Source organism: Hippopotamus amphibius, chromosome 1, assembly GCF_030028045.1.
Source record: "Hippopotamus amphibius kiboko isolate mHipAmp2 chromosome 1, mHipAmp2.hap2, whole genome shotgun sequence".
NCBI lineage: Eukaryota > Metazoa > Chordata > Mammalia > Artiodactyla > Hippopotamidae > Hippopotamus > Hippopotamus amphibius.
The window spans coordinates 59444582-59470076 of record NC_080186.1 but is presented as its reverse complement, the minus strand read 5'-3'; the positions used below and the strand labels follow the sequence as shown (position 1 = coordinate 59470076).

Genomic DNA, 25495 nt, shown 5'->3' with positions numbered 1-25495 from the left:
GTATGAATAAACTAAATCAGCAATTTTAATTACCAATTTTTCATTATAAAATACTATAATAGCTTGCAAAATAATCTTACAGTATTTGCACAAAACTGACATTTATCAGCTTATTTAGATGAGAGTAAAATAATCAACCCCTGACATGAGTGCCCTCAACTGGTGAAATTATTCCAAAGCATTTAACACATCTAGCAAAAATCAAAATGACGACTAGACACCTGGCCCTGAAGCTCCCTAATGGTGTGTGCCTGGTCTGCACATTTCCCCTTGTGGTGCTGCAGACTCTCGTGACACTCATGAAGCCTCTGTTCCGCCGCCGTCAAGGAATCGCGGACGTGCTCTAACGCCTTCAGATGAGACTCCATCTGGCCTCTCATCTGAGTTGTAGCATTAGGGAAATAAGTGCAAGATCACACATTCAGCATTAATGTTTTTACTATCTTAAAAACTAGATATGCTTGAATGTTTTAGGTGTAATAGTTTTTAAAAAAATATTTAACCAAATAAATAAGAATAAACTTTAAGTTAGGCTCTGCTAAATAAGAATATATAAATCAAAAGTGGGCTGGACTTTAATTGGTTTCCAAAAAGTCTGTTGAGTAAATGAATATGATAATATTAGCTTGCAAGGAGAATGTTTAAATTACTTAGGAAAGTAAACTTTTTTGAATTCTGTAATTAATATCCAAGCACAGATATTACTAAGAAAGCTGGTATGGCAGTTTTCTGCTATCCAGCCATAAGTCTAAAGTAATGTTAGACTTTTTGTCATTCGATCTGGTAACTCAGATATTTCAATTAGAGCAGCCTTGCTGTGCTCAGCTTAGTCCAAATCAGAGGGGCTCACTGTATGTAAATTCAAGATAGTTAATATCCGTACTCAGTAGACTATAATTTGAGCATTAATGTTACTATGAACAAATCTAACTGTATCTCTATTAATCTCTTTGGTTGCTGCAGCTCTTCACTGTGGCACTTTTATGGAGATGTGACAAGAAGCAACCCTAAGAAATGCTTGTACTGCTAATTAAGAAAAAATAATAAGACATAGGGCACCTAGGATGTTCATAGGGAGGAAAAACAAGATCTAGACTCTTTCTCTGAGACAGGGAACACCTAGGACTGCTGTGCAACATCTGGCATTCTTGATCACAAAAGATAAAACTAGAACAAAGCCTACCTCTGTGTTCCCAAACCTCTAGGAGCCCATGAGAAAACCAGGAGGCTTAGAACAGTGGAAAAGAAAAACGAAGCATTTCATTAAAAAAAAAAAAAAAAAAAAAAAAAAAAGGCTTGTCTGGTTTAAAACCAGTAAGAAAACACTGTGACCTCACAGTATCTGAAAACCACAGGCTCCTGCCCCACTGGCCTTTTGAATAGGTTTTTTAAGTAGATTTTTATTTATGGTGCTGCCTACAAAAGGAGAGACATTTGCATTGGTATGTCTCGTGAGAAAAAGTGATCAAGAGGTATGAAATGATTTCTTTTCTGCTCTGCTAAAAATAGGTGAAAAGTAATTTTAAGTGATAAGCTCCACTTCTGATGGGCTACCTTTATCTCTTTTAACCAGCAGAATGCCTGCTCTGGCTGACCTCTTCTTCACATTGGCACCTCACTCAGACTTCTCAATTCCAATATGTGGGGCAACCCACAGACAGTCACCTTATTACACTCAGTTGGAACTGACCAGTAACATCCCATGACCGCCCCAGCCAGGAGTCAGGGAAGTCAGCATCCTACAACTTTTGCCGCTTCCTTAACAAAATAACATGAATAGACCCAAAAAGGGATGCGGTTTCACTGAAAAACTTAAAAATATTCACAAAAACATCATAATTTGCCAACACTGACCTTCTCCTCATTCTTTTCCAATAGGGTGAAAAAAAAAGGAAATGATGCTGGGTTTTTTTTTTTCCTTTTTAGATGTTATTTTTCTTCCCAAAAAGCATTTAGTAGAGAATATTTGCTTTGCTTTTTTACACAAAAGATTTACTACCAGAAAACAAAGGTGAGATTAAAAATGAGAGGTATTCAACTTTGCATGAAGCTCAGTGATAAATAACCATTTTTTTGGTGCTACTTAAGTCTGCTCTTATACCAGAAAAATTAAGCATTTATGTTATTTCCAAATATTTAGGAGAAAGTAAATAAACATTCACACAAACAAACATTTCAAGCCTGGAATAAACATTATTTTCTTAGAAAACAAATTGCCACAGAAATCGAGAACAGATAATTTCTAGGTTTAAACTAAAGAAAATGACCAAAATGAAAGAATTTATATGAAATTTATGAAGTACAAAACATAAATAAAACATTATTATTTAAAATGTCAAACTTACCTTCTTTAATTTTTTATTTTTGTTTTTTGTTATTAGGTTATTTTCTTGTAGCAAATTTTCACATTTGCTTTTCACCATTTCAGCTGCTTCTTGCAATTTTTGTATCTGAAAATAAAAAATATTATTAGAGTAACATGCATTATTTTATTATTAGGACCATTATATGAAATAAAAAGCTAAAAATTTGAATTTAAATTTTAAAATTTCAATTTTAAACCCATTATCATTTCCTATTAATACTCTCAGTATGTTTAATGTTATTCCTTCTTTAATACAGGAATCACTCAGTGCTCTACTCTAATCCACAATCCTTTTATGATTTACCTGCCTTTTCCCATCAATACTTCTAGAATCTTCACTCGAGCTCTGAATATTAGAGAGGGATCTTCATTTGCAGGTCAGTGTTGCTTTAAAGAATCAGTCTGTGGTCAAATCTAGCTCCCAAACCAATTATTTTACTCTCTGAATCAAAATCCGCTCATAACATATCTAAGCACTTTATACACGGCCCAGAGTCAAAAATATGTTAACTCATTCACAGTATTCTTGATGGGGGATTAAACCAGAACAACCAGCTGGAAGACCCAGATGACATTCCCAATAATGCATCACACAGTACATCACAGCCTCCATTCTTACTTCCAGCTGGGATAACTGCAGTATTCTAACTGGAGGTCTTAACTCCAATTTCCCATCTAAAGCATCAGGATAGAGCCCCTCCTACTTACCTACATTATGCCCCTCCTTAAGCTTTAACCTTTAGTTCATTATTCTTCGATTCAAACACTCTCGTCCAAGAAAATCAAGCTGTTTATTGACCAGTTTGTTACCCATCATTCAAGTACCTGCATAAGTCCCATCCTTCAAATGAAGTTTTGCTTAAATATTGAATACTATATTTCCAAAATGTAAGTTTTTCTATAAATTACCAATTAACACAAGCTCTATTCCATACATATTATTATATGTTCTTTTCCAGGTCTTTCATGCAAGTAAATCTGAATTATACTTTATTTATTTGGAAAGAGGAAATGTTGGGCTTTAATGACTCTTCAAGGGAGTTATTATTCTAAATCAACGCCATTAAAAAATACAAGACGACAAATATAACCAAAATTAACCAAAAAGATTATTATAGGCTCACATTACACTTCTGTAATTAATTTTAGATCTACTTTTAGGAATTCCCAATACAAACACAGGATATTTAAATCAGGAATCAGCAGAATCATCATTTTATAAAAGAATTTGGGACCTTAAGAAATATTTGGAATATATTATATTTTATCACAAACTCCACCTTTCTTCAGTTCTGCTTTTTTAGATCATAAACAAATGCAGTGTTTTAAATTATCTACCAATTTTAACAAACATTAAAATAAATGCAATGGTCACCTGAGTTTTATAAACTTCAATAAGGGTTTTCTGTTGTTTTTCTACTTCTTGCAATTCTAAGAGTTCATTTTCAACAGAGGCAATTTCATCCTTCAAAGCAGCAAGTGTAGTCTGTTAAGGATTACATAAACAGATTTTATAAATCATTAGAATTCATTTGTACTCCAGTGCTATGGCATTAAAAAAATAACTCATTTATCAATGATGCTAATAAAATAATTATTTCTGATTGCATATAATTACCATCTAAATGAGAAATTTCAAAAATTTAGCAATATTTATGAGCAACCTTAATAAGACTTTTTCAAGACTTATTTTTAAACTTAAAGAATTTACTGACAAAAAAGACTTGGACAATAGAAAGACCATGTTCCTGGAAGGGAGGACGCAATACTATTGACATATCAGTCTTTTCCAAATCAGTAAAACTTTACTATAGCTACAACCAAAACCAGTTGAGGGGAAGAGGAATATGATGAAGTTAATTTAAAATTCATACAGAAAAATAAATAGAAGAGACTAATAAAAATTTTAAAGGATAGTAAGAGAATCTCAGTACTTATTAAATATTAAAATGTATAAAGGACTAAAATTAAGAAACTAACAATAATATAGAGGTCTATGGAATAAAAAAAGAAAAATACACTAACATTTATTTAGTATAAGATGAAAGTTGGATTTTTAAATAAATGGGGAAAATATGGATCACTATATAATGGTACAAAGACGGCCATTTTTTAGGAAAAAAACAGATTATCTGCCTTCAGCAAACACAATTTTTATATTAACGAATTACATATATTTATTTTAATGTATTAAATATAAAAAATTAACCTTAAATTTTTTTCACAGAAGATCCAGGTAAAATTTGATTTGATTTTAGGATAGCATAAAAGCAAAAGATATCAAGAACTGTAAGAGCCTGAGATTTTATCCTCCAAGTTTACCAGTTAGCCTAGCACAGTTTCATGGATGCTAGCAGAAGACATCAGACTCCTAGGTCAGAGTCTTAATTTCTTTATTACTCACAGTAACAGCAGTAGCTAGATATCAGCATTTGTGTTAGTTTCCTAAGCCCCACATTCCACAGAGGGATACAAAGGGGGCCAGATGACATCTGTACATGTGGTGAGATGTATAGAGAAGCAACTCTGAGTTTAAGGAACCCAAATCTTATAAAAGGTAGTAAGCATGCCTTTTGGTAGAAGGAAACATTGTTATCTTCCAAGGATGTTCACTATACAAACATCCTTGAAAAGATAGTTTGTATCTGGATCACAGGCAGTCAGTACTCAGCTCCTGCTGGCAAGATCTGTAGAAATGTGAGACTCCCAAAAGCAGAAAAGGAAAAAATATATATACACACATACACAAACACATACACACACGTGTATATATATACATACATATGTACAAGTGTAACATATCTCCAAAATTTCACAGCCCCTCAAAAAATTAAAGAGGCTAACGAAATGTGAAAAAAAGCAAAAGATTATAGCAAAAGATTAATACCCTTAATATAGAAAGGTCTTAGATAATAATTAGGAAAAAAGACATGTAAAGGAAAATAAGTAGGTAATTCCAAAAGGCAGAAATGTAAATGATCAACAAATACATGAACAAATATAGTTACCAGTTATTAAAAAATGCTCTAGGCACTGGACAGTCTTCTAGTAGTGAACATAAGAAGCAAAAATCCCTTCCATCATAAGCTTAGTGTACTCCATGTATATTATAGATAGACAAAAACAAGCAGTATATAGACAAAAACAAGAATAAGAAGTAAAATATATCACACAAAAGCAAGATTGTAAGGACGAGTTGAGAATGGGCCAGGGAGGCCTCCTGAGAAAGGGACTTTGTAGTAAACATCAAAAGGAAGTGTGGCTCTTTGAGGGAAGAGGATTCTTATAGAGAAAGGCAATGGTGGGAGAAAGCCTGGCCAGTCAGGGTAAAACAGCGAGAAGGCCAGTGTGGCAGAAAGCAAGAAAACAAATGGAAGCATGGAAGGAGATGAAGTCAGAAAGCTCATGGAAAGCCAGATAGTATAATGCCTTGTAGATGTTTACTCTGTTAACCAAGATATCATTGTAGGGTTTTGAGCAGAGCAGTGACATGGTCTGCCTTACATTTTTATAGGAACTACTCTACTGCTACACAGAATGCTGATGGCAAGGGCAAGGGCAGGGGCAAGGGCAGAAGCAAAGAGAAGAGGTAGGAAGTCACTATAACAATGAGAGATGATGGTGTCTTGAACTAGGATGACAGTGATGCCGGTGAGAAGTGGTCAAATTCTGGATGTATTTTGAAGCAAATTTGCTGACAAATTGGAAGTAGGTGTGAGAGAAAGGAGTCAAGTAATAGAAAGGATGACTGTCATTAACTGAAACAAGGAAAACTGTAGGATGAACCATATTGGATAATATAGGAGCTCTATTTTGGATATAATAACTTCGAGACACCTATGAAATATCCAAGTGGAGATTTCAAGTAAGCAGTAGAATATATGTCTGGAATTCATAGGCAAGGTTTAGGCTAGAGATATAAATCTGAGAGCCCCCAGGATACAGATGGTATTTAAATCCCCAAAACTAGATAAGATCACTTATCAAATATGGAGAGATTTGTTTTCAAATTGTACAGGGAAAATTTTATGAAATTGTACAGGGACTCATTTATGATGGGTGATTTGGAAATATAAAATACTAACATTAAGAATGGGTCTTCCTTTTGACCATATAATTCCACTTCCAGAAATTTATCCTAAGAAAATAGATATGCAAAAAGACTAAAACTATCCACATTTTTATTTATAATAGCAAAAAAAAAAAAAAAACCCAAAAAAAGTGGAAGTAGTCCAAAATCCCCCAAATTACATATATACTAAAATAGCAACTTTACTTACCTACCTTTCAGTTGTGAGATTATAGGTGATTTTTAAATTTTTCCTTTTGTGCTTTTCTATTTTACAAACTTTCTATAATGAACAAATAGAACTTTGTAACCCCCCAAATAACTTCTGTTGTTTTTAATAGAGGAGGTCACTGGGCCTTGAAAACAGTTATTACCTAGTATCTTCTTCATTTGAAACTAAAATCTAAAATTATTCTAAAATAATTGAAAGTAACAAAATACAACATTTAGACAATTCTACATTGTACATAACATATGCCAAATACACCTAGATGTTTTTTCTTAAACAAAATCCAGAGAATAATGTTAAAAATACATGTTTCGGAATTATTAACAGAATATGATAATATGTAAACTTTAACTCAATGATTTTTATATGTAATTTGAAATTAATCCCATTACCATGTAATTAAAAATTAGACTTATAATTAATGAAATATCCTTCTAATCCCCTCTCTGAAGGATATCAAGGAAATTAAGAAAATAAACATAATAAATAAAATTGCTTCCTCTTCTAGGATAAAACATTTGAAGAATGCATTCAATAAATATTGAATGAGAGCTAACTATACATCAAACCTACCCTGGGCATCCTGTGCATACAAAGAGGAAAATTTATGAGGAAAGAGTCATTCCACTTGAGAAGACTTTGTGAGGAAGCAGCATTTAAACTGAACTTTAAGGGAAAGGTAGGATTTATATACTGAGAAAAAAAGCATTCCAAACTGTAAAAAATAGTAAAACTACAGAAATAGAGGAAAACATGAACAAACTGCAGGAAGTAAGGAGTATCCATTTGGCTACAGCTCAGGATAACTAGAAGGCTACATTCTCTAGTCTCCCTTGCAACTAGGTGGGGTCATATACCTAAATAAGGAGAAGAGTCTAGTAGCATGGAACTTCCAGGAAATCTCCCTAAAGAGGAAGAGATGGGATAAAGGGGGAAGATAATTCATCTTTTACCTCCCTCCATCCTGTTCTTTGAATCTTGGCTACAATGGATGGAGACCCATCAGCCATTTGAATGGCAGAGTAGAGAGCTAATAAAAGCAGCTAGGTTCTCTGATGCCATACTGGTTTTGAACTGCCAATTCTGGCCTTCTTTTCTGTAGACAGTTTTTTTTTTTCTGCCTTCTATTTACTGTCCTCCAAAACCAGTATTAAGGAACTAAAACGATGCCATCATCTTTAGTCAAGTCTAATCAGGTTACATGTATCTATGACTGTGAACTCATATCCTTTTCCTCAGAAAGTATAAAAGCTTCTTCCCCATCTTTACTCTGATACCCATAAAAACCAATCATCCCTTGGATCTGATTAAGTTGGAAAATTCTTTCCGGTTATGAAGCAGCCAAGAACATACTTTCTGGTTTCAAATGGACCATGCCTGAGGCTATATCCTATCGTAACCATGATACCTAGAAATAATCTTATGCATTAAAGTTAATGTAATTTTGGATGATTCACCTAACCGCTAAAATTGGAGAGTAAATCATTTTTTTTTTAGGTTGAGACAAAGAGATAGTTATTCAACTTCATAAATCTTATTTAGTACTGCTGAAAACAATTTTTACATGTATTTGTGAATACAACTATGAACATTTAAATATCTATATATAAGTATGTGTGCATATATGTGTATGTACAGATGTATAGATATAGTTTTAGAAGTTACGTATTATAATGATATTCTAAAACTCTGAGAAACATAAAGGAGAAAAATGATACAAGAGTGCTATTCTAAACATGCTGATATTTCAAGCTACTTCTACTAAGTAGACTAAGTTGTCATTATACAATATGTATATACATACACACAAACACACAGTACCTTTAATTTTGTATTCTCAAGATTCAGAGTTTCATTTTCATATTCAATTGAGTGAAGTTTTATAAGAATTTCTTCACATGAATTTTTCCCATGGTCTTCCATTTTCTTCAGGTCTTCCAAAAGATTAATAATTTGCCTTTATGAAAGTCACAGAAATTTTCATTCAAACAATGTATTTTAAGTGTGTTTCTGAAATTATTTTTATAGGGCACAGTTTCAAAAGTTAATAGAACTCAAAGAGCAAAGGAAATAGGAAGCTGTAATCTGTACGGTTACCACTACCTGAGCAACTGATTAGAAATAATTATCCATTGATGACGCCAATGAAAAATTACACAACATTCCCTTTGCCAGTCAGTAAAACATCTAAACTATGATCCACAGGTAGGTCTGTCTTTCTATCATTCACACATGTGCATACACATACACACAATTTCAGGGCAAAGGTTAAATAAAAGGATATAGTAAGACAATAAATAATCTTTAGAAGCAAATTACATACACCAGTTTTCAATGATAAAACTGAAGAAAATATAAAGTAAAACATTCAAAAGCAAACATATGGGTTCTTTTAGCTTATCAATAATAAATTACAAAGTATAAAATATGCTTATTTTTATTCATTGATTTTCTTTGTTATGCATTTAAGATACTTTAAGAAACAATCATTTGTGAATACCAATGTAGTTTTAATGGGTAATCATTTTTATTGTATTTTTAAAGTAGACTAAGAAAAGGTTACAAATTATAAATAGCAGAAATAGCAAATCATACAGACAACAGCTTTACCATATGTAATCCATAAGAAACAAAATACAAACTACTTATAGAGGAAAGAACTGAAAGCACTTCTTATTAAACAGGAAAAAGACTCAATTTTTTTTCTTACTTTTTCATTGTTTCGATCTGAACTTCCAACTCAGTTTTTTCTATTACAATTTTCTCATAATGACTTCTCCAGGCATTGGAAGCTAAAACTGTTTCAGACAACCTGGCCTCCTAAAAAAATACATAAAGTACTCATCTTGTAATTTAATAACACTGGTTTTGTCCAAGGCCCTAAAAACAAATACATTGTAAACAAGGAAACACTCATCCTATAAAGTATGAAACTCTTGTTACAGAAAATTTCAGTGTACAAATCTGAACACAGGAAAACTTTCAAGTAAATTTTAATAATGGATTTGATAATACTATTACTTTATATGTACATAGTGGCAATTACAACTTAACATTTTAAGGATTTTGATGGAACTATTTTTTTAAAAATATTTCATAATTACTGAAGAGAATTCCCTTTATATTTTTTGAACTCTCGTCTTTCTCTGTCTGACTTATTTCACCTCACGTAATACCCTGCAAGTCTATCCATGTTGTTGTAAATGGCAAAAGTTCATTTTTTTATGGCTGAATAATATTCCTTTGTGTGTGTGTGTGGGTGTGTGTGTGTGTGTGTACACACACACACACCACATCTTCTCTATCCATTCATCTGTTGATGGACACTTAGGTTGCTTCCATACCTCAGTAATTGTAAATAATGCTGCTATGAACATTAGGGCTCATATATCTTTCTGAGTTAGTGTTTCTTTCTTTCTTTCTTTTTTTTTTTTTTTTTTCAGATAAATACCCAGGAATGAAATTGCTGGGTCATATGGTGGTTCTATGCCAAGTTGTTTTGTAGAGATCACCCTATTGGCTTTCAAAAACTAGTACTGTCAGCAAGGAAATAAGAGTGGTAGTGGTGGGTTATCCACTTTGAATGTGAGCTCCCAGAGGTAGAAATTTTTGTGTTTTGTTCATTGTTAGGGTTTTGAATAGTGCCTGGCATACAGCAGACTCTCAATAAATAACTGTCAAATGAATCTACTCTTTACAAATTCACCTAGAGAGCTGTAGCCATTGTACCCCCTTCTCTACAGTCTACAGAAAAACAAATTCACTAGAATGACTACAGTGCCAATAATTCTTAATCAGAAGACTCAGAAGTAGTAATATGAAGAGTTAACATTTATTGAGTGTTTCCTTCTTTCCTTTCATCATTTATCCACTCACTGAACAAGTATTTATTCAGCATATACTATGTGCAAGACATTTTTTGTTTATATTTTTTACAGTAATTTTTTGATATATTGAAAAAAAGACCAGTATTGTTTTCATTTGTATGTAAATGAATATTCATATGCACTATGAACTGTAAGTCTGGCAATTAGAATATAAATTAAGATATTTAGAAATTTTACCTATAAAATAAGTGCTAAGAAGAAAATTGAAGACATTGATGTGATTAACTGTTGTAGGGCTACTTCAAAAGGAGCAGTCAAGGAAGGCCCTTCTGAAGAGATGTTAAGTAAAAAGATAGCAGAAGGATTTTTAAAAGAATCAGCTATTATTGAGCCTGGAAAAAAAAACATTACAGCCAGAGGCAACAGCACAAAACAATGGAACAAACACACTCCTTGCATTAGAGGAACAGAAAGGAGGCCAATATGGCAAAAATGTAGTTTGGCCAAGCGCTGGGCTTTGACATACATTTTCTCATTTATTCCTCCCTATAATCATATGAGACAGGCAGTATTATTATCTTCTATTTTATAGACAAGGAAACTGAAGCTTAGAGACGTTAAGTATCTTACCCAAAGTCACAAGGTTAACAAATGGAGAAGTCTTCCTATGCTATGATCTGGGGCATGGGTGACATGGTGCAGGTTAAACAGGAAAATCCTAAGACTGTTAATGACAGTTTTTACTACTCGAATATTTTCAGGCATTCAACTAGGACTACAGCATTATATATCTTGCACTTAGTCCTCAATTCTTTCATCTAATTAAATTCTTCTGAATGTAGGTTAAATATTAAGAGTTTTAAAATGTTAACAGTTGAGCTTATAAAATATTAGGTTGTTTTGTTTATACAAGCATTTACATGAGTCTGTTTTCATTTCTAAAAGCCTGTAGTAATTCTACAAGCCACAGCATAAGTTCTTAAGAGGTGGGATACCACTGAGACATTAAAAAGAGTAAATATTTTATTAACTGGTAATTGAATAAATATAATTCGTCAAAAACAACAAAGCACTAAGTCCATTTTTCAACTTTGTTAATACACCCAGAGATAACTTTCACATGGTGGGTTTACGTCAGCAAATGGTTTTAAATGAATTACGGAGTTTAAGTGAAGTGAATTACTGAATAAAGTCCACGTGGTATAATAACACAAACCAGCATTTCCTCAGAACCAGTTCCAAGACTTGCTTTGTGGATAAAAGAAGAGTTCTGTGGCTAAGTGGTGGAAAACTCTGAATTCAATACCCTCCTTGATACTGCCTTATTTTCTCTGAAGGCCTTCTCAGAGCCTTTAATATTATGTTAATATGCTTTAATTTAATGTTAATACACAATGTACCAAGGGTGAATATGTATGAAGTGGTACTACCCTTAGTTGGCCACAAATGCTTTGGGACTTAACATAGCCTTTAAATAGGATCCCAAGGAAATGCAAACTCAGTATGCAAATTTGTCTTTTTATGTAATTTTTCAAAATAAAGATTAAAGCAAAAAAGTATGAATAAAGTTCTAACAAAATTATGATATCAAGCATTATTAACTACATAAACTAAGTACATAAAGCAGTTCTTTAAGGAAGAATGTATATAACTTACCTGCTCTCTAATTTGGGAAGCAAGATTTTCCATGTCTCCAGTAAAGTGTTCAATCCTTTGTTTGTAAATTTTAGATGCCTTTTTCAGAGCTATAGCTTTTTGCCTACTTGATTCTTTCATCGCTACAGCCTCATGCTTACTCTTTTTCAATTGCAAGTTCCATTCCAATATTTTGGTTTCTAAGCTCTAAAAAAATATTAGCAGTAATTAAATTATTTTAGACCATCAATGTTTACATAAGCATTGTTAAAATATGTAAATAATCTTCCACACAGAATTTATCAAAAGGATTAATCATAAGATTAATAAAAAGCAAAACAGTGAAGAAAGGTGATTTCACCAATGTTTATTTGTAACCAGTTATAGAATGCAAATTTAAAATGGTTAAGGCTATAAAAAACTAATACTACTCTTATTAAAGATACTAATATTGGTGATTATGGTAGAAACACTAATTTCCTTAAAACTTTTTTGGTTAACTAGAATTTTTAAAAATTTCATATCTAGAATATTATATATAGTACTAGTTACACTGCAAATCAAAAAAAACATAATTGAGCTGAGACAATTCAAACAATAGGTTCAGAAAGCTCAAAGGAATCAGTAGCTCCTCAAATATATTAGGACTCTTTGGTTCAAATAATAAATGCTTAAAGGAGATATGATCAAAATCTATAGATCATCAAGAATATAGATGAGATAAAAAATAAACTTATTTACCAAATTTTAATTTACTTGAATTAAGGGGCATGCCTTGACATTTGAAAGAGTTACATCAAGGACAAAGAAGTACTACTTTGCCCAAAAAGTAGTAAGTTTGTGGAAGTTATTATTCTAAGACCACACAGGGTTGGATAAACGACTACGAGATCCATAAGAGTTAGGATAAAAAAAGTTAGGATTAAAAAAAAGGGTAAAAAGATGTCTGAGGGCATGTTTCTATCCACTCAGTTTGACAGTGTTAATTACATGACTGTTTCCTTACATACCTCTTGGGGTTATAACCAGACACAGAATGGTAGGTTGAGTGGAAGATAGATATGATTTAGCGTGGTAACTCATGTTTTCATTTCAAATTATCTTAAGACTTTGCATTTTAAAGTGTTTAAGTACTTACTAAGAATTTAAAGACTTAAGATTTTAATGCTTTTACATTTTTTGAAAGTTGTGTAATTCTAGAAAGAATGTAATGTTATTACAGAACTTAAGTTTTAGTCTTCCATTCCATGGACAATCATTTAAAAAAAAAATCAAAAGAGTCACAGTACAAGATGGAGCTTTTCTACCTTATGATCAACAAAAACTATGCTTAATTTTCACTAAAACTGAGATTAAGATGTACATCTTAAACAAGATCTAAAGACTTGATCTCTTTTAAAAGTAACTTGGTAGACTAAAAGAAGAGGCAAAACATTCTAAAATTGTCTTTAAAAATCTATCTAAACTAAAAAATCCCACGAAACGTTTTAATAAGTAGTTGGGGAAAACAAATAAAGAGCAGTGTAAGTCTACTTAAGAGAAACGAAGAACACTCCCCCACAATGCACGAAATACAGCTGTCATTCCTCTAAGAAACCACAGGGTGTCAGCACCACATCATGAATAACAGTTACACTTACAGTTAAAAAACCTTTAAGGCTAAAGGTGAAGTAAATTTTTTTGAACATGATTCCAGTCAAGACTTTCTCACTAGATTTATCAAATCCCATGCTTGAGCACTATTAGGAAGTGTGCTGCAACTATCAAATTATTTTTATAGTTTCAAAATAATTCCCTTCACAGTCATTTGCCAAATGACAGACATATATTTAAAGTCAACTATTTGCCTTTTCCTATTTCCAAAGAATTACACTTGCAGGATATTATAATTATTCTCTGTCTCTTCTAAAATGTAAAAATATTCTAACTCTAATTGTTATATTTTAAAGATCTAGAAAAAAAATGAGTTCAACGTATCTTTGGGGTAGTTCTCAGAGAATTCTAATATAATTAAACTTTTTAAAAGATCCAGTATAATTGCTGAGTCATCAACAATACTAAAAAAATGAGATTTATGTTGCCAAACTGAGTTAGTTCATTGTGTTTATACTCTTAAAAACTGTGAAAACTAAATAAATTCCAAAACTGTGTGTTAGAAGGAATGTAAAAAAAATCCATGACCAAATGCAACTTCTTATCATTTCTAAACAATAGCATTTTGTAAGGGAATGTGAACTCAAAATATTAGACAGGTGAATGTCATGGCAAAATCTTAGGATTTTAGTCTTATAATAATCGCTCTCCTAATTATCATGAATACAAAAATGAAATGTTAAACTTAACTTTAAAAAATTATTTAATACTTCATTTTTAAACTGAAGAAAATATTTTCAAGAACTTCCCCAACTGCTATTTGAGGACATAATTAAAAATTGTGTAAGATAAATTGTAGTAGATGATCTGAGATGTTAAATTACATGTATTCTCTTGTAATTACCATGACATAGCAAAGCTATCTCAACTCTAGTTCATCTGCAGTGCCCTAAGACACGGATGCAAAGAACACAGGGAATATGTGGGGGAAAGTGCTTACAAGCACCTACAGGCAAAGGACAATATTTATATCTCACATAGCCTGCTTAACGTACCTTTGACGGGCAAAAGCTTCTTGCCATTGAAGAAAAAAAACAACCCCCCATATGCAGTCTTGAAACATGGACTGCAGACATCTGCCATGATTCAGGAGGATAAAAGCAAACAGAAATTTAACACAGAAGTCCTCATGCTCAGTGGGGTTTGTCTTTGTACACTTCTCTTCCAAAAGTGGGAACTCTGCTTCTTTTCCATTTGCAAAAATAATATCAGTAGATCCAGATAACTTGTGTCATACCACAGCAACCTCAAACTTTTATCTCAAAGTGACTGCGAGACTTCCACAAGAATATTTAAACTACTCAGTTTAAACCAGAAAATTCCTCTTAATTATCCTGCTAAAAAACTGTGTAACAAGGTTACTCGACTACCTAAATACCAAGGCTAGGTTAACTGATGATTACCATTAGTAACAAATACAATAAACATCATTGTCTGCTTACTAAATACATGTCAGAGTATGTATGTATATGTATAGATACATAAAAGACTACAATACTATATACCAAATATTCATGGTTTCCGTATTTTTAATTTTCTTTTATATTTAACAAATTTTCCAAATAAACATAAATTAACTAATAATGGGAGAGATTTTTTAAGTAATTCAAGCCTTACAAATCATTCCCAGTTTGGTACTAAAAAGAGATAGTATTTTTATACTGGGATTTGGAGCCAAATCTTTAGACAGACCAGAAATCTTAAAATCTGCCTCAAATATCTATTTCCCATGGCAACACAAACTGAATTCCTTCAAAACCACTAAATTCCAGAGTTAAGGACTTTATTGTTGTTCATTACTTTTATCACTTAAACTATAAAAATGGATGAATATTTATAACCTTTATGTGTTCTTTTAATTTATCATTCTCTGCTTCCTTTTTATGAATTTGGAACTGTAGTCGTTCATGTACTAATTTTACTGATTGTGAAAAACGGCTTGCTTTCAAAGCATTTGTCTGTAAAAGAAGAGAAAACAAAACAAAAAACATTGTGTTATTTGATGTATTTCTCCACAATATTAAACTTTACGGTTCTTAGACGTGATCTATAAAGTTGCTAAAGAGCAAAGTACAACACTCCCCCAGTTACAAATGGATTTTATATAAAACCAGGGGGATGTTTTCTCCTCCCCCTTTTTATTTAATAACTCCTAATTATCTCTTTTTAAAAGTTCCTATCTATCCCCTTAAGTAAAATCATGGATATGTCTAAAATGCTCCTACAAACACAGAAATTCCTTAATTTATACCAAAATTGAAATATATATTTATACATAGGTCCCTGTTATGCCAAGTACCCTGAATGAAACACCATAAAAACCTAAAAAGAAAAAAACTTAAAAAAATTAAGATGTTATATTCGATATATAAAACTAATAAAAATGTCCAAATAATCTAAAAAACTTTTTATGTGTATTTATGAGGATATGGAGGCCAGGTTGGAAAGAAGAGACAGAGAGAGTCAATATTAAGAAAATATGATGAATTAAAGCTCAAAATTTGCTTACCTTTTCATTCTGAAACAAACAAGAAAGTTCTTGGATATAGGTCTCCTTTTCAAGTACCTTCTTCTTAAGATTCTTCAGCAAATATAACATAAGTGTTAGAAATATCACAACTTGGATAACATTGGCTAATTTTATAAAACCAACCAGCACACAAACAAAAAATTTCAGAAAAATAGATACCAAGTATAAAAAGACTTACAGTGTTTTCACTTTCATTATCAGCTAGCTTCTCCAACAAGTTGGGTAAACTGTCCCCTCTCTGTGGAAAAAAGAAGTTATAAATCAGTGTTCACAAACTACATTTCTCTACATAAGAAAGTAAAAGTGGAATAAGCATCACTTAAGAAATTAATATAGACAACTACTATGCATAGTTCAGTTTTTTTTTAAAAAGTTAACCATCAGAAAGATTTTTGCTTAAGTGTTCCAAATAAATTTTTATCCACAATTTATGAAACTAGTTAATTTACGATGTTAATTTCTAAATAATGCCTCAGAAAGTACAAGCCAATGACATAAAAATCACAAAAATCGTGTATACAAAGGAGGTTCACAATGCTGTTTGTAAATAGGTAAAAATCATAAACAGTGTAAAGTCTACCAAAAGGAAATGTTTCAAAGAATTATAGCAAATCAATAACAGAATTCCATGTAGATATTTTAAATGAGAACGCAGAAAAGCGTTTACCCATTTTAAAGGTTATACATACTATATGACTCCATTCATATGAAACATCTGAAATCAGCAACTACACAGATACAGAAAAAGTAGGTAATGGGCTAAGGGGGGTAGGTGGGGATGGGAAATAAAATTCTAAAGGGCAAAGGGTTTCTTTCTGTAGTGATGAAAATACTCTAAGGTTGATAGTGGTGATGGCTTCACAATTCTGTGTATATACTAAAAATCACTGAATTGCACACTTTAAACCAGTGAACTGTATGTGAATTACATCTCAATGAAACTGTTAAAAAAGGACTATATGAATGTATAAATATAATGTACACAAGGGCTTAAATTCTAAGAGTATTTTATTATGATCAACTGAAATGAAGTATAACAAATAATGAAAGTTTTTAAAATTGAAAGTAAAAATATATTTTCTATAACAATATGCTGCTTTCATGTAAAACTATTTACAAAACCTTGAAAGGGGGGTTAATGATTGCCACTTCAAAAAAAAAGTCAAGAATCATTTCCATTTCATATATACCAATATTTTAATTTCTACAGTTCAAGAAATAATATACCCTTCAAGTGAGAAACATCACTGTTAAAATAGTGCTTAGTATTTCTTACTTGTTGGTATTCTGTCTTTCTAAGGTGACGTTCTAAAGTTTGTTTTACACGTTTAAAAGTGTGTAATTCTTTTGTTAATATATCCTTCTGTTTAGAAATCTTCAAATCGGATGCAGAAAGATTAGCCTGACAAAATATAAGAACCACATACACATTTTAATACATAGCATTAAGACACTAAAATATAATGCTACTATTATCAAGGGATACTTTTTCCTAGTAATAAAATCATTCCTTTGCACATAGTAGTAGTAAAATTTTCCAAGTTTATTAGCAGTAAGCAGTATCTGTTACATTGCACACTAAAGTAAAATGAAATCAAAATAAGGGCTTAAACTCTAAAGTATTTCAGGTACTTATTTTAATAAAACTAATAGAATACAACCTATTTTTTTTTTGTCCTTAACTCAAACTTTGGTACTCTGAAATTTTAGAATAGAGGTTTCTATTCCACATAATACTATAGAAAATATATTTCATCTCTCAGAATATTTTAAATTCACTCTTGAGAAAAGTTGACTCTAGTTCAGCTTGGGTTAAGTCAAGCACCAAGGTACAGAGTTTCTAGCTCAGCCTCTCATCGAGTGCATGTCTGAGATAATCTTTGAGGAAAAGAATCGCAATTAATGACATAGGAATGAAGAATACTAATAAGCCTGCATTTTTTTGTACCAAATACCAGTATGTAAGCATAACTACTATAAGATATGAACTTCAGTCAATGCATTCTGAGTATTATCCGAGCTTCTCATTTTGTTACACGTTCACTAGTCAAGAACTTACATTTTCAAAACTAATCTCTTCAATGATGTCCTTAAATGATGGCAAAAGTAGTTCTATAGAACAAGTTGCTAACTCGGCTTCCTTAAATGTTGCGTCCAATTCGGTCTCCCCATTTAAGATGTCCTGCTTTAGGCTAATTAGATATGCACAAATAAAATTTAAGTTAAAGCTGTTACATAAACTAGTTATACTTTTTATGCAAACAGAGCATAGCCTGATTAAATATTACAGTTCCATAAAATAACAGTAAATTGTCACTAAAAATGTATGCATTTTATCTATACTTCCATATTTTTTCCACACTTAACTATATATGGGAAGACAGTTTTTAAAATGTTAAGACATGTAAAACACAAAGACTACCAATAGCAATGTATCACTGTTCTATTTGATAATTGTTCAACATCTCTTCTCCGGTTTGTAAAATGATTTGTGCGAATGTGTTTGTGTCTTTTTTACTTCCCTTCCTTCTCCATTACTCCAAAGCCAAAAGATTTGTCTTCCTAGACCTTATTCCCAAATCCTTTCTTGAAACTTATTGTTCTTCACAAAAAAATTCCTCCAGAAGAATGTGTAAGCTAAACAAATGGAACACAAAAAACGAAACCTCTCCACATATCTAAAAATCCTCCACATTTGGCTTTATAAAACATTATTATCATTCAAAACAAAATTGATATTTGCTTTCTTGATTATGTTTTACCTACACAAGATACATTTGGCGGGGGGGGGGGGCGGCTTGCATTTTTACATCCCCAAATCAGGATGATTCTTACAATCTCTGGCAGTCTGGAAACAGTCCTGAGAAGTCTTTCCTGTACATGCCCTAAACTTATAGAGTCAGCATCCAATGTTTTGAAGAATATCCCAGAGATGGGTACAGCACTTTTTTTAACCCCTACCAACAAAAGGTCATAGAGAAGGGTTGAAGAAGTTGTTGAAGTAGGAATGTTTAGCAACATTTTAGAAGCAAGACTCCAAGGCAGGCTTGCTGTATACTGTAAGTAAGAGCCCATCACCAATAAATTTCATTTCAGTTATAGATGCTCCTAAGAAATACCATATCACCAATACTCTTAATTGCAAGGACAACTCTGAATCAAAAAGTGACTCATAAGATGTGGACTTTGAGTATAAAGAAGCTTTGAGAATACCTGAACTAATTTATTTCATTTACACTTTATTTTTATATAAGCACAGAGTTATTTGGACTAAAATTCTATGTATAAGTTTGAAGGAGCTTTTTCAATATTTATAAATAAAATTCCAAGCAATAAGAAAACATTGTGTCTTTCTTTAATTGACACCTTTTTTCTTTTATGGAACACAATATAATGGCTCAGCAACAATGAACGGCATCTTAGAGGCTCTGTCTCTAAGAAGTAGATTGTATTCCTAAGCACCACTATCTTAAAATGATGGGCCTAATGAAGATGGTGGCTACAAGAGACAATTATTATTAAAAACCATGTACAGAATGTCAAGAATGATATATGACCAAATATCATTACCATTTATAACAAGCTAAGCTAGAAGCTGGACTATACTATCCATAGCAACAATCACGGTATTTTAAGATAGTTATTTTGGGGAACAATGAGTCATACAAATAACAGGTCCATTCCCCATACTAAACTATTTGTTAGATAGCAATATACCAAATGACAATGAATTAGTACTCACTAACTATATTTCCAATATTCCATAGTATTTATATTTTCATTTGCCTTAGTTAAAAAGGTATATACTTTACAAATCTTTTTATAGGTAAGGTTTTCATTTTTAATTGCTTTCATTTAAATTCCAAAATAACTAGCCAAATTCTGCTAAATGAGTACACTTGTAATCAGATTAAAAAATATAAATTACTAGACTGTTAGATGACATTCTTGAAAGAATGCTGTATTTGATCCAAATAATTTACAATATGGACAAAACATAAAACCCTGAAATCAAAAAATTAAGATATCCCCCTGCTACTGTTGAGAATACCAGCTGAGAAGATTTTCACTGGCATGCTGTGGTAAATGCTCTTTCTCTGGCATGCTTTCACAATGGGAAAAGAGTTCTTCTGAATGACTTCCATCATTTGCAGGCTTCTCCATAAATGCAGTAAATGGATTTATAGGTGGCTTCCACAAGTTCTCCACACAAGCTGAAACATAGGAAATATTTTAATTATTAAACTTCATTTCAGTAGATTCTTTTTTTCTGTTATTACCCTATAAGATAAAAATCCTAAAGACATGTAAAAGAATAATAGTTCACAGACAAAACTGAAATTGTAATTGCTACTCATTGTGATACTTATTCGAAATAGTAACAAAATTGCATAGCATAATCATTCAACAATTGCCAACTTCCATACAGTTTCCAAAAGGCCCCCTATTCTCTACATACTCACAAGAATGTAGAAATTATTATTAGTCTATTTCTTGAAGTATTACAACAATACCTTAATCCAATAGGACTAGAAAATAGATATAAAAGCCATGAAATTAACTATCATTCTCAGTTTCAACAGATCTATCAATAGGAAATATATGTTATTCATGCCTGTGACAGTAAAATTTAAGATACTTTTGAAAGTATCTGGCAACAATAGCTACGAAGAAGGTAAGTTATTTTCTGAGAGTATACCTTTCAATATTAAATTCATTTATTCTAACAAATAAATCTTTAAAAAAAAAAACTCCATCTATGATATTCTTTCATGAAAATGAATGGACAGATGACATTATTTCTAAGTTTTACTAAATAATCTAATTGTTTTCTCTCAAACTTGGAGATGTCATTTTTAAAATGTGAATACTTATGAATTTCTTCAAAACTATTTCATTTTAAGTAATGAGCTGCTGCTTTGGCAGTCATTAAGGCTGTATTTTCACAACTCTAATATATGGCAATGTGTCTTCCTGACTTTATTTTGTTTATACAAAATCAAATGTTATATTTAAGGTTTTCTGCATTTTTTCAGAGATATTTTACCTCTTTATAATTTATTTTTATTTATCTGTATCATAAAATACATATGTTCATGAATTTTCCATACTTTAGGTAGATGTGAAATTGAGTTGAAAATTATTCACAATATTTAATTAGCAACTCAGAAATCATTTAATATGTCTATAAAAATGTATCTATTTTTTGTCTGAAGGTTCTATATACCAGAAAGATAAATATTTAGGATATAGACCAACGAAAAGCATGCTCACATTTTTTAAATACTAGCAACTCACGTCAAAATGGAAATGCTGAATAAGATACATATAGTCTAAGATGATCTACTTGAATGCTGCAAACATGCAACATCTGTTATTAGGGCATAATATTTTGACCTATCAGTAGCCCAGAAAAATTAAGAATATAAAAGATATACAAAATCAAATGAAAAACCAAACCTAAAAGTGAAGAATATGCTTGGATAAGTCACTGCAATCAAGAAAATTATCATCTACTGATTGGTTCAATTTTGGTAATTATCTTTCCTCCATTCACTTGTTTAAATATTTGTCTCTTTGTATGCTGGAATATCAGAAAAGAATGCCACATTTATTGGAACCCTCAGCACCTCTAAGCCTTGTGAAAGCTACGCTACAGCTGCAGGAGAGGACCCAGGGCTCGGCGCCTCACTGAGCAGGAGGAATAGAGACGGCCGCTTTCCACTTCTCTCCTCAGGGTCATTAAAAGAAAAACAGTTCATGTATTTAAAACAAAAGTTCACAGATCAGCGTAAGAGGATAGAGCGCTCCAATTTATTGAAAACATTTTCTGAGTAAGATTCAGTTTGGTATCAGTACTTTCAATGAGTTCTTGCTTGGCTTTGTGGGCTAGTGGCAGCTATTTATATAATTTTTCTATAAATTTTATCATGTGATAAAATCTTACAATATAAATAACTGTGATCTTCTTAAAGGGTAAACAAATAAAACTAACATAGTATAAAAATAGGGATTTTAGAATGACTTTTAGCCCAACATTCTAAAATGTTATCTTCACTACTGATTCCTCAAAACATGAAACCGAGAACTGTGTATGTCTCAAATATTTCCATAGAAATTATCAACAATCATATTTTCACAATCTAGAAATGAATATAGGATAAATATTGTTGAGAAGTTCCAAGTACTCCACTATTTTTGTGTTGTGACAATACTATAACCAAAAACATGTGTGCTGAACAATGTAATAATTTTCTTGAGCATAAAAAGTCCTGCCTTTATAAAAACTGCTACCATTTGGGGGACCAAATGTATTCTTGCGTGGAAAAGCAGAGGTTTCACAAGAAAATGTTTTCAATTATGTAGAATAAACTGCCAATTTACAAATGTATTATACTTTTGTACAGCTTGCTGGTGAAACAAAAACACATTTTCTGCATACATACTTAATGATCAAATCCCTAAAGAATAGCAATTTAAAGTATGTTTAATGTTTAAAGAATTAAATTTCCTATACAGGAATGACTTCACCAGTCCCCTACCCAAAAGCCCTGTACTTAAAGCTTTTTCCAGGTGTGGTCACGGGTTTATGTTGATCCAGCTACGCTCACTAAACTAGGTTCCATTTTAGCCAATAACAAGCATTTGAGGGATGGCTGTTCAGGGACCGTGATGCTGGCTATGGTCAGAGAAAAGAAAGATCACAGTCCATGACCTTCCGTAGCACCTAGATTGGTCTATGTAAACTAACCAGCTACAAATATGTATTCAAAACTAATCTGTCTGAAGAGAATAGTATATGGATCCTGCAGATTTCAATTTGTTTTGCCAAACATTAATCCTTGGAAAACTAGCTCCCATTGGCTTCAAACAAAAGCATACACTGTGCTTAAAAATTCACTATGAAATATTCAGCAAAGAACACCAAGTAGATATAGGAATGCTGCTCATTTCCCTCACCACTCTAAACACCAGTCAAAATTTTACTAGAGAAGTAATTGTATGGCTTTTTGGACTCCATAGTGAAAAAAAAGGTATACGAAATTCGGAAGCAGGCAAAGAGTAAAAATAACCAGAGATGGAAAACAGATCTGGTAAGTAAAAGCTATCAAAACTGAAGGAAAGATTTTTTGATACATAGAGATTAACTTTGAAAAGTATTTAGCTAATGCTTCTTTCCAGTGAATAAAGGAATTTAAAAATAACAGAGTTGCAAATTGGATAAAATGGGGAAAAAAGTTGACAGGAAGAGTGACTGACTTGTAAATAAAGGATACAAACATATCCCCTCCTTCTCAAAATGTTCCTCTGATTGATCCAGCCCACCAATAATCCTAAACATCTAATAATATTCTCAGAATTGTACAATTTAGAATGTAATTGCTCCATAAATGGTAATATTTTAGTTCTTCTTTAAACTTGCTACTAAATCTGTGAGGGCAAATATACCCATCACCCTCTACCCTCAAAAAGTAATTAACAGAGTGAGAGGCATAGGTTAGGTTCCAACATATAAGTTAGGGTGACCAAATAACTTATTGTTCAAACTGAAACACTTCTGAGATGAAGCAGGCCCCACAGAGAACCCAATTACCCTGAAGACTGGAGCAAAGATATTCAGAATATTGTCTACCCCCAAATAGTCAACATCCTTTATCAGATAAACATAAAACATTTTTCTTCCCTTCAACACGAGGACAGCATGAGGACAGGCAGCCATTTATTAATAGAGCATTGAGTGACCTTATAAACATCACCTCACAAAAAAGCTACATGGTTGCTATTAGCATCCAAAAGCTACACATGAAGAAATCAAGTTTTAGAAAGGTTCAACAGACTGCCCAAGATTACAAGCAAGGAAGTGACGGAACTCAGTTTTGAATCAAAAGCCGTCAGATATTAAAATATAAGAATTTTACACAGCTGAAAGTAACACACAAACTTCCCTAAGAGTTTTTAACAACTCTTATAAATTCAATTTATATTAAAAAAAAAATGAAAACTGTTCTGTACATGTAAATGAAGGATGAATAAGACTGAGTTCCTTAAAACTACACACCAATTTAAATAAATAAATAAATAAAATGGCATTTTTAGATTAAAAAAAAAATATGAGTTCCATGAAGGCAGAGATTGCAAGTCTAAAGAGAGAGTGGACAGTGAGCAGACCACTAAAATCCAGCGTGCTCAAGGCTATGACAGGGGACTCATCGGGTACTGTGAAAGCAACTGGCAGGATCCTGAGAGACTTCCCAGAGGTGGATCCTCAGTAGAGTCCAGCAGAACAAGTCTGAGCCTGGCAAAAGGGAACAGAAAAAGGCATTCCGGATAGAGGGTAAAGTTCCAGCAAGAACAAGGAATCATGACAGAACATGATTTGAAAGGGTACATGGCAAAAGATGAGAATGGACACATGAAAGTAGTCATTGTATGCCAAGCTCAAGAGCTTGAATTTTTTCCTAAAGGTTAAGACAGAATATTAAATAATTTTAAGCAGGAAAATGACAGATCAGAAGTTAATCTTTAAAAGATAAATCCAGTGGTGTTTTGGAAAATGGGCTAGGCATATAGAGAGGAGGAGAGTAGAAGCAGTGATCAGGTTATTAGGGTCCCAAGAGATAAAAATCCAGCATTCTTTTCCAACAAAAATTTTTGAAGAAATCAAGTTGTTCCCATTAGTGATAAAAACAAACAAACAAACAAAAAACCATGTAAAACAATGAAGGAATTAGAATTAGAATGCAAGAATAGCAACAGATCAGTATGGAAAGAAATGATCAAATGTAACCCCTCATCTAACCCATGACCATCTGAATGGATTGCTCCACATCTAAGTTGCAGGAAATGATTGCTTATCCCTTTAAATACAAAAATTAACTTAGACCAGTTCGAAGAAATTCTTTTAAAACTATGTATTATTTCTCCCTTCTCAGAATACAGATAGACTGAACATATATAACCATTCCTTGATGACCCAGAGGCAGCATATTAAAATGAAAGAATACTGGGCCAGATTCATCAGTTCGCAGTCCTTATGAGCCCCCTGACATATACAACCCTTAGCCTCAATAGGCCTTTGGTTCTCTCTTCTACAAAATGAGAATAACCTTTGCCAGCCAAAGCTGTGGTGAGGTTTGAACAGAATGAAGTAGAAACACTTAGGGGTGAGGGTTTTTGTTTGTTTAAT

General features: G+C 32.3%; 1 protein-coding gene across 9 annotated transcripts in view; it reads right to left on the bottom strand.

Annotated features, from left to right (window-relative positions):
* ODF2L (outer dense fiber of sperm tails 2 like) overlaps positions 1–25495 on the bottom strand; it is a 53098-nt gene that overhangs the window by 10119 nt on the left and 17484 nt on the right. For 5 of the 9 annotated variants that reach the window (XR_009049899.1, XM_057714178.1, XM_057714163.1 and 2 more), the window contains 13 exons: positions 20360–20522; positions 18368–18500; positions 17585–17710; positions 16487–16546; positions 16288–16359; positions 15620–15736; positions 14774–14854; positions 12147–12332; positions 9374–9483; positions 8485–8620; positions 3741–3851; positions 2346–2450; positions 222–380 (listed from right to left, as the gene is read on the bottom strand). Coding sequence is in view for 8 of the 9 variants with exons in the window: in XM_057714178.1 (XP_057570161.1) it covers positions 222–380; positions 2346–2450; positions 3741–3851; positions 8485–8620; positions 9374–9483; positions 12147–12332; positions 14774–14854; positions 15620–15736; positions 16288–16359; positions 16487–16546; positions 17585–17710; positions 18368–18500; positions 20360–20472 (1509 nt within the window). In the remaining variant the exon portion in view is untranslated. The remainder of the gene's footprint in view (positions 1–221; positions 381–2345; positions 2451–3740; positions 3852–8484; positions 8621–9373; positions 9484–12146; positions 12333–14773; positions 14855–15619; positions 15737–16287; positions 16360–16486; positions 16547–17584; positions 17711–18367; positions 18501–20359; positions 20523–25495) is intronic. The other 4 variants (XM_057714188.1, XM_057714233.1, XM_057714199.1 and 1 more) reach the window with 3 other exon arrangements.